Below are 10,895 nucleotides of genomic sequence, written 5' to 3' on the forward strand. Positions count from 1 at the left end.
TAACTATATATAAATAAAACCCTGTCTCCTGAGTCTCTCTGTCTAGTCAGCTGCTTGTGTTTTGATGACACAAACTAGTAAGAGTAAAATGAATCTTAGTCTGCTGTCAGTCAAGTTTATCTATTTAAAAAAAACCCTTATAGAAAAAGGAATGCGTTTTTATACTTTTGCGTTGCTTAGACTTTTTCATTTCTTTAAAATCAGCCTTAGTTTGGTTTGTCATGCAATACTTTTGTTTCTATTTTTTTTTTTTGCTCAACTGTGGGAAACTTTAGCTTATTTGATTATGTCCCAGTCTTGGCTCTGCTGCCTCAGATGAAGTTTAATTCAACATTAGTGGGACTGGTCATCCATTTTTCCCCCCTTTCCCCTTTGGACAAAAGAGAGGAATTATACTTATGTAGCAATACTTTGAGTTATTTACCTCGCGCTCTCTCTCTCCCTCCTTCTCCACTCTGCTCGGATGACATCACTCCCTGGCGCTTGCTGAAGCCTATCTTAAGTTGTAGCTGTTTTGTATTTTCATCTGCTAGTGGTTTGAGCCAAATGGAGGCAGCCGCAGATTGCATGCCTCAGAAAGCTGGGAACTAATACAACATGTTCACTTTCTATTTGTCTGAGCTTTTCTCTTTATCAAGCCCCAATAATCCTTATTCCATAAGACTGTTGCAGGGCCTCACACACACTGGATGACTGGGCTGAGAGTTGGCAGAGATTGATTTCATTTGAGTTTGACTGGCTCTCTTGAATGTAATGGACATTACATCTAGACCAGAGCTTTCAAAAGATGATAATGAAATTTTAAATCAGTGAAAGTTGAGTATTCGATTAGCTGATTAACCTTTCGATTTTGTCTCTCCTTTTCTCAGACGTCCTGGAACAGAGATCACGATGACACGGCGTCCACGCGCTCTGGAGGCACGCCGGGACCATCCAGCGGGGGACACACATCGCACAGCGGTGACAACAGCAGCGAACAAGGTAAGAGATCATGTGACAGAGGACAGGGGCACCGTTTATGTGTTGACCAAGATGCAGAGTATATTATACGACATCCGTCAGAGAAAACTTTATTATGTGTGAGGACGAAGTGAGAGAGGCTGATTCAGAGTATTTGGAAAGGGGATTGGTTTTTGCAACAGAACTCACAGAGGGGTCAGAGGTCACGGTCAAGTATGTGAAAGCTCCTCTGGGATCTAGTAGGGACTTTTCATTTTGCATAGGAACACATAAACAGTGTAGACATATTTTGGTAGATAGTCTTTACCTGAGTGCAGCAACTTTTTTGTTTTTGCTTTACCCTCCTCTCTTTGGGAATTCATGCACTTGAAAGTGTTTAGAGAGTGTAAAATCCCCCACATTAATAACTTGTTAAAATAACTTATGCTGTGAAGCTTGAGACCTTTATTAGAGGTTACTTACATTTACAACAGTCTTTGCATTCATGCCGCTTCTATTCTGAACTAATCACGATGACACGGCGTCCACGCGCTCTGGAGAATATTGCACGTAAAACATGCAGTCTGATCATAATTTAATCCTATTTTTTTATTGTTATTGTGCATACACTTCCAATACATACTCTCCCTTCCACTGGACAAATCTGCCAGAGTTGGATATCTACATGCAATCAGAAAATATGTGTGTGCCTCTGAGTGTGTTAAAGAGGCTGTGAGAGAGAGGCAGCAGTGGGAAAATGGTGGCGGTGGGAAGGCGCTGCAAACAAACTGTAGTCAAAAAAGCAACTTCATATATTATTGAAGGCGATGTCAAGGCGAGCAGTTTGCAGGGTTGCCAGTGCCAGGAGGCAGAGCCTGGGTGGGAGCAGAGAGCGCCGCCATGCCTTCCACTCCAACGAGCAGCCATTTATATAGTCAACACACACACACACACATACTCTGTCTCTCTTTGTCTCAGTCTGTCTCACACTTGGTCTTGTTGTCTCTCCTTTTTTAAATTTTTTTTTTAATTCGGGCACATTTTCTGTCTTGTATATGTATGCGCTTGACTCTCCCTCTTCAGTTATGCTCAGGACTGAGAGGTCAGACACGAGTTGAGACAAAATTGAAATAATATGGAGGATGAGACCAAATTGATAAAATAAGAGTGAAATTACAGTAAAACGGGGGAAGACAAAGAGATATTGTGGAAATGTGTGTGCACTCCTCTGCCTGTGATGAGTAATGGTCTGGGGCAACCAGGCGAGATCTGATTGGTCGCTCTAATGAGTGTGCTCTGTGCAGAGTTTGGGCTCCTGCTTCTGTGACCTTTGCCCTCTATTGACCAAACTGACACTTCATTTTTCACATCTTTCCAATTATAGACCCGCTCCTTATGTCTGCCCACCTTCTCCGACTCTCTCGCATCACCCTCTATCTCTTCATATCTGTTTCCCCAACTCCTTTTCCAGGCTGTTGCAGATTTTTGTTTGTTATTAAAGTAATTACAGAGTATAATGCAGGGTGTGTTGTGTGTGTGAGAATGTGTATGTGCTTCAGCAAAATGAATGATGTGCTTTGATTCGTCCAAGTGTTGCACAATGGCAGCTAAACATCATGCATGTATATGTGTATGAGGCCGTCAAACATGATTGCTAGCATTTTATTTATTCTATTTAACCAGGAGGTGCAATAAGACACATCAAACTATATAAAACTCCATCAAGGTTTGGTGGAGAGGCTCTTGGAAAAAGTGGAGGCTGTTACAGCATGTGATTCTAGTTTTAGCCCATTGGCATTTCAAGAATGGAAACTTCTTTCCTCAGAAAAAAACTCCAGAGGTTGATGGTGCAAAGTGCTATTATGATATATAGTTTTTAAAGCAGAGTGATGTCGCACATCCATGTGAATAAATACATATAAAATTGCACAATAGCTAAGTATGACTGTGCCAGCCTTTTTAATGTGTTTAGTTGTTGTTGTTTTTTTCCTTGTTACAACTTGTCAGTCTTGTTTTTGCTTGTTTGAAGTGAAAGCACTCCTATATGTCCTTTCAGGAATACTTATAATCAATTGTTTGAGATTCGAGGCACAATCAAGTTCTACTGTTTAGTTGGAGAACTCGTAGGGACGATAACATGTCTGCATTCATTTGGACATTTTTACTTAATTTGTATTTTTTATCCAGGTAACGTTTAACCAGCTCTAATAATGTATTTTCAAAGCTGACAACTCTCCTGCTATGTGCCCGTATATGTAAGTCCACATGTATGTAGCACACACACAGTGGTGAGCATTAGAATGCAGTGACAACAGTAAATACTGGAGGACATCTTGGACCAGTTTCAGGTTTATATGGGTTAAGAGCTATCAGTGCCACGTCATATTGGCTCTGGCAAATTCTGTGTCAGTCACTTGGTAATCCCAGTAAGCTGGTTATTTATCTGTTTGGCACTTTACTCACTCTCTCTCCCCAACAGCTTCACCCCCCCCCTCTCTCTTTCATCTCAACATCCTCCCTCTCTTCTCCAGTTTTCCCTTGTCTCCCACCTACTCTCCTGTCTCTCTTTCATTTTACTGTCAGTCGGTTTCTCTCTCCCTCCTTGTGTATCCTTGTGTTTTTCTCTCTCTCCTCCCTCTTTTTTCTTCCTTGCCTCCCACTCGCTCTAAAACACCACCTTTGTTTATCCTTCTTCTTTCCCGTTCTCTCACCTCTCTTTGTTCCTTTGGCGCTCTAATTCTTCCCCATCATTCCCTCTTACATTTTTCACAGCTCTGTTTTCCCTCTGTGTTGTACATTTTGCAATGCTTTTTGCTTATCTTTTCTTCTGTTGCTATTTCTTTCTCCGTGAATAATACAATTTTTCAGATTTTTACACTCATTTATTCAATCTGCCCCATTTCTCAATTTTCACTTTATTTCCACTTCCTTTTGCACCTTTCTTTAACCTTTTTTCTTCCTTTTCTCTTTGATCACTTCTTTGTTTCTCTGTTATTTCTGATCCCTTTCCTTTACCTTTCCTCCTTTCTACCTTTTACAGATTGCTTTCTCACTGACCTTTCTCTCTCATGTCTCTTTCTTCCCCACTGCCTGTAGAGCTGCACAGCTAATGGCCATCTTTCTCTTCTTTGCTCATTCCCTCCATTTTCATTTCATCTATCCTTCAACTCACCTCCTTTACTCCATTTCTTTCAAGTACATCAGTCCATGTCCTCACACTTTCTATACCTCCTTTAGCACTCAATCTTTGTATAATTCCTTGTATCTGGTCTTCTTATCGTCTACCCCACGTTCATCTCTTCTTAATCCTCCTCCTATAGTGGAGCAAAAGAGCGATGCTGTCTGTTTGAGGGCCTTTAACTAGTGAACGCTCCTCTCTCTCTTTTTTTCTGAGGCTATTCCTGTGACAAACACATGCTTCACTCTTTCCTCTTTTCTTAAGGGTTCACTGGCCACTGGTATAAAAATTTCTCTCTATCCGGAAGTGTACTCGTTCCCAGATTCAACAGTGTAAGACTCATGAGAAGGGATTTGCATTATATAAAGTTGGTGTTCACCATGTGAATCTTGTTGAATTCATTTGTGGGAAAAATATTTTTCACAAAGCAAATTAAATGATAATTATATAATGTACTTTTAATAATAAGCTAGTTAATAATAACTCTTAAACCAGCAGATGTTTTGCAGTGCTCTCAGTGCCACAGTGACAATGTGAAAAAAACAACCCTTTTTTATTTTTGCGTGTGGTGACAATGCTCACATGCTGCGTTCTTAGTTATGGTGTTTGTGCTTTGACCACAATGCCGATGGTATTTTTTAGCACTAAATTCCATTGGCAGTTTAAAAAAAAAAATGGAGGGAGGATCACATTTGCTTCACATATGTCATTAAAATCAGTCCTGGGTGTCTCCTTTCTCCCTAAAGAGCAGACAAAGAAGAAAGCCTCTTATTTTTCTCCTCCCTTTCTCTGGGATGTCTTTGTAAACATCCAGCAAGCATCGACAAGTAGAGTCGGAGAGCGACCCTGTAGTTAATTAGTCCCGCTCTATTAGCCCAGCTGTTTGCTCGCTAGTTCCTACCAACAGGCTCCTTTGTTTAATACCCAGAAGCCCTCTGGAGAAGCTTTTCTGCAGCCTTGGATCTTGCTTTTCTGTGAAAAGTATAATGCTCGAAGGGCAGAGGAAAACCTAGCAGATCATATATGCCTGCGATGGAGGGGTGTCCCTCATGGACATGAGCGGGCCTTCTCATTTTCTCCCAGTATAAAATACTCCTCTTTGCCTGTGTGAATTTGTGAGGACACCCCTTGGCTTCTCCGAGGGTCTGGCGTGCAAAGGAAACAGAATAACATTCAGGCACTGAATTGGGCAGCTGCAGCGATGTGGTATGTGAGTTCAGCAGAGGAGCGGAGCAAAGTGTTTGCTCTGTTTTTGAAAGCTACAGGGTTTCCTTCTCTGCTTGTCAGAAACATCCAGGGAGTGAGGCGATGACTGGTGATATTAGATATGTATCACCAATTACCCAGACCGTTTGTAAAGAGTACAGTGTGCCGCGCCAAGACAAATAGCTCCCTGTAAGGCTATGTGTTGGTGTCTGCATGCATTTTATGTGTCTGAGTAGTAGTCTGAGATTTAGGGATGTTGTGTGATGCCTAGCTCTTTTTTTTTTTTTTAAATTGGCTTGTATATTTGGAATAATTTAATTTATGCTCATATTATTCTGTGTAACCAACCGAAAGTCTGTAAAACCAAGTCTAAAATGTTTTCATAGTCCAATAAACCAGTTCATCTATTTTGCACACGCTGATGTTTAAACTAATGTTTCTAGTTTTCACTTTAAAATTCCTGTATGCTTATTGTACATTATGATTAGATAGATGTCATCTTTGTGAAGACTGCGAGTACTGACGAAGGCAACATTTGCCCAGTCCCAGCTGGGATTAGCCTGGTGAAGGATGTGGCATTTGGCCTACCACTTCTTGAGGATGTGGCTCTAAAAACATTTGGATAGTCAACTTCGTTGGTTTGATATGTATTTGAATGAATAGATCATCCTTGCATTCGCTGTTAATCACTGCGTATAACCTCCAGTGGCCGCAAATTCCCATTGATCAATGTGGAATATTCCTGTTGTTGTGATCCATTCATTTATCCATTTATTCACTCTCCAATCTCTGTGCCCTCCAACAAGGTCAGGCCACACAGGAGCTGCTGCTTTCTGTTGTCTCATTGGGCAGTCTTCAGTCCTGGGGTGGGCAAACAGGGACATAGACAGAGGTGCCAGGCAATCAGCAGCCTGCTCTCCTCGTCCAATCATTCAGCTTCACGTGGTGCCCTCAGAGTCACTGATTAATTGGTCCGATTGTCCAGTAGACTGGAAGAGAGAACTCTGTGTGTCTGTGTGAAATAATCCCCTCCCTGACTTTCTTTTCTCTTCCAGGAGTTCATAAATGCACTTTTCTTTTCAATTTTTTGTTGCAATAATGAGCTAAAGACTAATAACTGAGGGAATCAGATGCACTTTAATAAATAAGTCCTGGAAGGCAGTTACTGTGTATTTACAACACAGGCCCACAGTGAAAACTTTAATAGTCAGTGATTTTATTCATTCATGCAAAATTTGTAGATTCTTCATAACAATATTAAAGAACTTATAGACATACCTTAAAAAAAACTGTATTTCATTTTGTGAATGCATATATTGTCTAGACATTGTCTAGACGTTATCGAGGAAGATCCTAGGTCCGGTAATTGTCTTACTGGTGTCCAGCTTTACCGGTAATCTGTTTAAATGTGAGGCTCTGTGGGTAGATAAAAGGTTTGTGGCTCCCTTGATTAGACTGTAGTCCGTATTACTGGAGGTGTGTAAGTACAGTAGCTGGCAGACACAAACAGGATTCAGTCTTTGATATCTTCAGAGCGTGAACACAGGGAAAAGAGGAGAAGATGAAAGTGGAAGAAAAAGACAGCGAGGAACAGAAACGGAGCAAAACGAGAGAGTGCGATGAGGAGGAAGGGAGAGATTCTCAGGGTGAATGCTGGGAAACCATCTCGATGCTTTGTTGTGTGAAAAAGAGGGGCAGAACAGTTACCCCTGATTAGTGTGTTAAATGATGCAGAGTGCTGTTTGGGAGCCTATTGAGGAAAATATGCCACTGCTAGCAAATAAAATCTTCAGTCAGTCCAGAGGTGAAAAAGTTTTGGCCGTGCCACCTTAAGCTTGTCTTTGTCCCTTAGGGGGTTAAAGGAAAGTGTGCAAGCATGTGCTAACGCGTCAAAGAGTTTCATATCTACAGGGTCACATGAGCTTAAAGTTTCTGTTTAATAAAATTAATGCATGGAAGACTTATATAAAGGGTAATTGCATCACAGAACACCTTGGGGAAACATCCTTCAACAACTGAGTGTTGCTGGTCGCTATGTTTATTCAGTCTAAACTGGATTACTGCATTATAAACATTATTATCTGTGGTTACCTGGGAAAAGAGATGTTTGGCCTCTTGGTGTTCAATCACAACCTTCCTCTCTCGGATTCACAGAGATCTTTACAGCCTCGCTATATCTCAGTGGCTGATGCGTCGGCCAACATGTTATGACTCGCCTTGCAGAAAATGATAGCCCTTGATGGCTTTTTATTGCCTCATAGGCAATAAGAAAACTCAGAGTGGCCGGAGTTTTCCCCCCCTCAAAAAGAGGAAATTGTATCAGGTTCCCACAGTGAGAGGCCAGTTTGCTTTTAGGATTAGGGCTGGTGTCACACAGCCGCTGAGTTTGTGAGGAAGCAAGGGTCTGAGGTATAGGTAAACAAAGTCGTCTCCTCCCCTCTGCATCGTTTCACACGTGAAATGATCGTCTACTTTGTCAGTCAGCTTCGCTATCTTTGTTTTATTGGCACAAATGTGTCTCGTGTGTAATAAAGTAATTGTTATAAAACCTTTTCTGATAAGATGTCAGAACCTTTTTGACTCCTTGACTCTGGGAATTGTGTGCTGTGTGTTGCTGAGTGTTGGTTTCATATTTGTACATACTGATTTTTTTTCTACCACTGCTTCTGTCTTATTTAATGGAGACTTAACTTAAAGGAACAGAAGAGAAGAAATATTTCTCTTTGTCTGAATCTCAGCCTGTCTGTTGGTTACATATGACCATGTTTGCATGACCAAAGAAATGCAAAGTCTAGAGACATCACAATATGTCTTTGACAATTTACATGAAATACATATTCATAAGTGCATAAGTGCACTTGCATGCACACCAACTAGCTTCTCTTTCCCTTCACTCCATTGGCTGTTATGTGCCTTCACTCAGTCTTTGTGCTAGTTCAGGATGTGTTCTGCTTAAGTCTTTAAAATGACATGAGACAAAAAGTGCTCACTTAATGCATTGCTTTTATTTATTTTTAAGTTGCCTGTGTTGCATTTTATCTCTCTCATTTCACAGACAAATGCACTTAGGTCAGATCATGTAGTTTGCTGTCGTTTCAAGACAGAAAAGGGTTCTACTTCATTTGTTCCACTGAGGGAGTGCAAGCGGGAGGGAAATGTATCTTTAGCTCCCATGTTATAATTGTGGCACACTAATGATGTAGACACATTCTCACTGTCTGTTTACAGGAAAGGCTCTTCTTTAATTTGTGACTGGCGTGAATGCCAAATGCTTATATCTAATTACTGGTATTTGCTAAAAGATACTATTTACTCACCCCTCTTTGCCTTGTATGTGTCTCTTGTGTGTCAGGGTGCGGAGATTATGATAAGAAAAGTTAAATATATAAAAGAGGAAGACTGTGGAATATTTTTCTGTGTGTAGGAAATTAAATTCATATAAGAGAGAGATTTTTTTCACACATGCCTCAAGTTTTCAGACTTAAATCGTTTTGAATCAGCACCCATAAATCCAAGATTTTGTTTGAAAAGTGTCAATTGAGAACTCCTTTTGGGTTTATTTTTTGCAAAGCACCATAATTTGCACAATTGTAGTATCACTGTTCCTTAAAAAAGATGCCACTTTGGTTAAATTGATATCTTTCTTTCTTTTCTCTCGCTATCTGTCTATATATAGAAAATGTGTGTATATATCCCCTTTCATGTTTGATTTGCAAACCTAAACCGGTGGAAATGTGGCAATGCACTTGTCATGCAAATGAATGGGGAAAAAGTTAAAGCACGCTCATGCACGTGTGTCTGTGTGTGCATGTGTAGGGGAAACTAGTGAATCTAAATGGTGACAAAATTTCTTTACGTTGTGCATTCCTTACAGTTTTCTGTTTTCATTTCAGATCAAAATTGCATTAAATCAAACAGAGACCCACAAACACAGCAGATTCAAGACCAAACGCACACCAACAAGCTCTTAGGAGCAAGAGCATGCCTCGGTTCTTAATCGTGGTTCACAGAGAGTCTGACAGTAAAATCACAGCAACTCATCGCTTATGTGTCACAACACATTATATCTGGCCCAGAAAACGACCTTAAACTCTCTCTGCTTCAGTCTTCCTCTCCCTGCTAACTCTTTCTCCCTCCTCTTCCTACTCCTCCCACACCTCCTCTTCACTTGAAAAAGAGCTGAGCTCAGGGCCCAGGAGGCCTCTGATCAGATAGATGTTAACTTTTCAGGGAAAACCCTGATAGCAGACTGGAAGACCACAGAATTTAGTCATCTCTGCCAGTAGACGCCAGGAGTCAATGGCCAACTGAGTTTTTGTGAGCATTTTATTTTTGTAAGTATTGGAGGAAAAGCTACAAATAACATCTCCTTTTTATTTGTTTTTTGTTTTTTTTGTATGTCAGAGACGTAGTTTGAGCATTCACTTGGGCAGAATTATAGAATGGGAGTGAAGGAAAAAAGCAAGGAGAGGCAACGCAAAGCAAAAGGTTATCAACACTTTGTTCAAAGGAGAATCATTGTTTAACTCCTTGGCACACACAAAAACACAGTAATGGGCAACACTCACATGAACAGAGCACATTATTTATTTAAGCTTTTGATAAAGAGATTAGCCCCATCATCCCATGCTCTTAAGCTAGCCAAGGGGTCCATGTTCAGGAAATCCTGGCTTTCCTGACACACAGGCTTACGGGGGAATCTTGATCAAGTAACGTTTATATGATAACAATGCATTTCATGTGGGTATGTTTAGTATGATTTAGTCTTTGAATTTGGAGTGATTAGTCGAAATAGTATTAGGAGCTAAAAGGGAGTGGTGAAAGACAGGCAGAGAGGAGAACAGGAGGTTGGCTAGAGAGCGAAAAAGAAGGCAAAGGATGCGAAGTACTTGTGCCAACTGAGCATTTTGTTTTCCTTTATTATTAGCCCCATCACAGTGGTTAGAGTCCAGCTTAAAGCTACAAACAGTGAAGTGCTAATTTTAGCCTCCAAAGAGGATAAGGATAACTAGCTTGCTGCCAGTATGCCATATGTTCCCCTGCCGAATACATTGTGTCAGGAATATTTTCACCCCACACCCGCACACCATTTCCCTAAAACACATTTCTAAACAAACACAAGTGCATATTCGATGTTTCAGCATTTATGAAGTTTGGAGCTTCGCTTTTAAAAGACTTAACAAACGATCAAAACACTTTAACATAGACAAGTTGTTTTAATTACAGTTGATATCTTTGTAAGAATAGAAATATATGACAAACTGTAATATTCACAAGGGAAACGGTTATTTTGGCATCAGTCAGCTTTCTCCCCCCCCATTAGCATAGCTTCCTGCTGCAAGGTAACATGTGGCCTCCACTGTAATCTTCTGCAACTTGGCTTATATACTCACTTGCCAATATGAGGCCTGTAGAAGAATAAAAATGAGCCTCTCTCCATCAACACACATGCATATGTTCACATGTAAATGCAACTCTCTATTATTCCCTCGCTCTCTGCCTCAAATTGAAATAATTCAATTTATGGACAGTTCCAGACCTCCCTGGCTAAGACCATTATGCATGAAGCTCA

The 10,895-nt window shown here is 40.6% G+C and overlaps 1 protein-coding gene across 1 annotated transcript in view; it reads left to right on the top strand.

Moving 5' to 3' along the window:
- meis1b (Meis homeobox 1 b) overlaps positions 1-10,895 on the top strand; it is a 77,340-nt gene that overhangs the window by 14,157 nt on the left and 52,288 nt on the right. The window contains exon 7 of the mRNA XM_005733714.1: positions 870-981. Coding sequence (XP_005733771.1) covers positions 870-981 — 112 coding nt within the window. The remainder of the gene's footprint in view (positions 1-869; positions 982-10,895) is intronic.

The sequence above is a fragment of the Pundamilia nyererei genome, unplaced genomic scaffold (assembly GCF_000239375.1).
Source record: "Pundamilia nyererei isolate P.nyererei 1_Seehausen unplaced genomic scaffold, PunNye1.0 scaffold00054, whole genome shotgun sequence".
In the NCBI taxonomy this organism is placed as follows: domain Eukaryota; kingdom Metazoa; phylum Chordata; class Actinopteri; order Cichliformes; family Cichlidae; genus Pundamilia; species Pundamilia nyererei.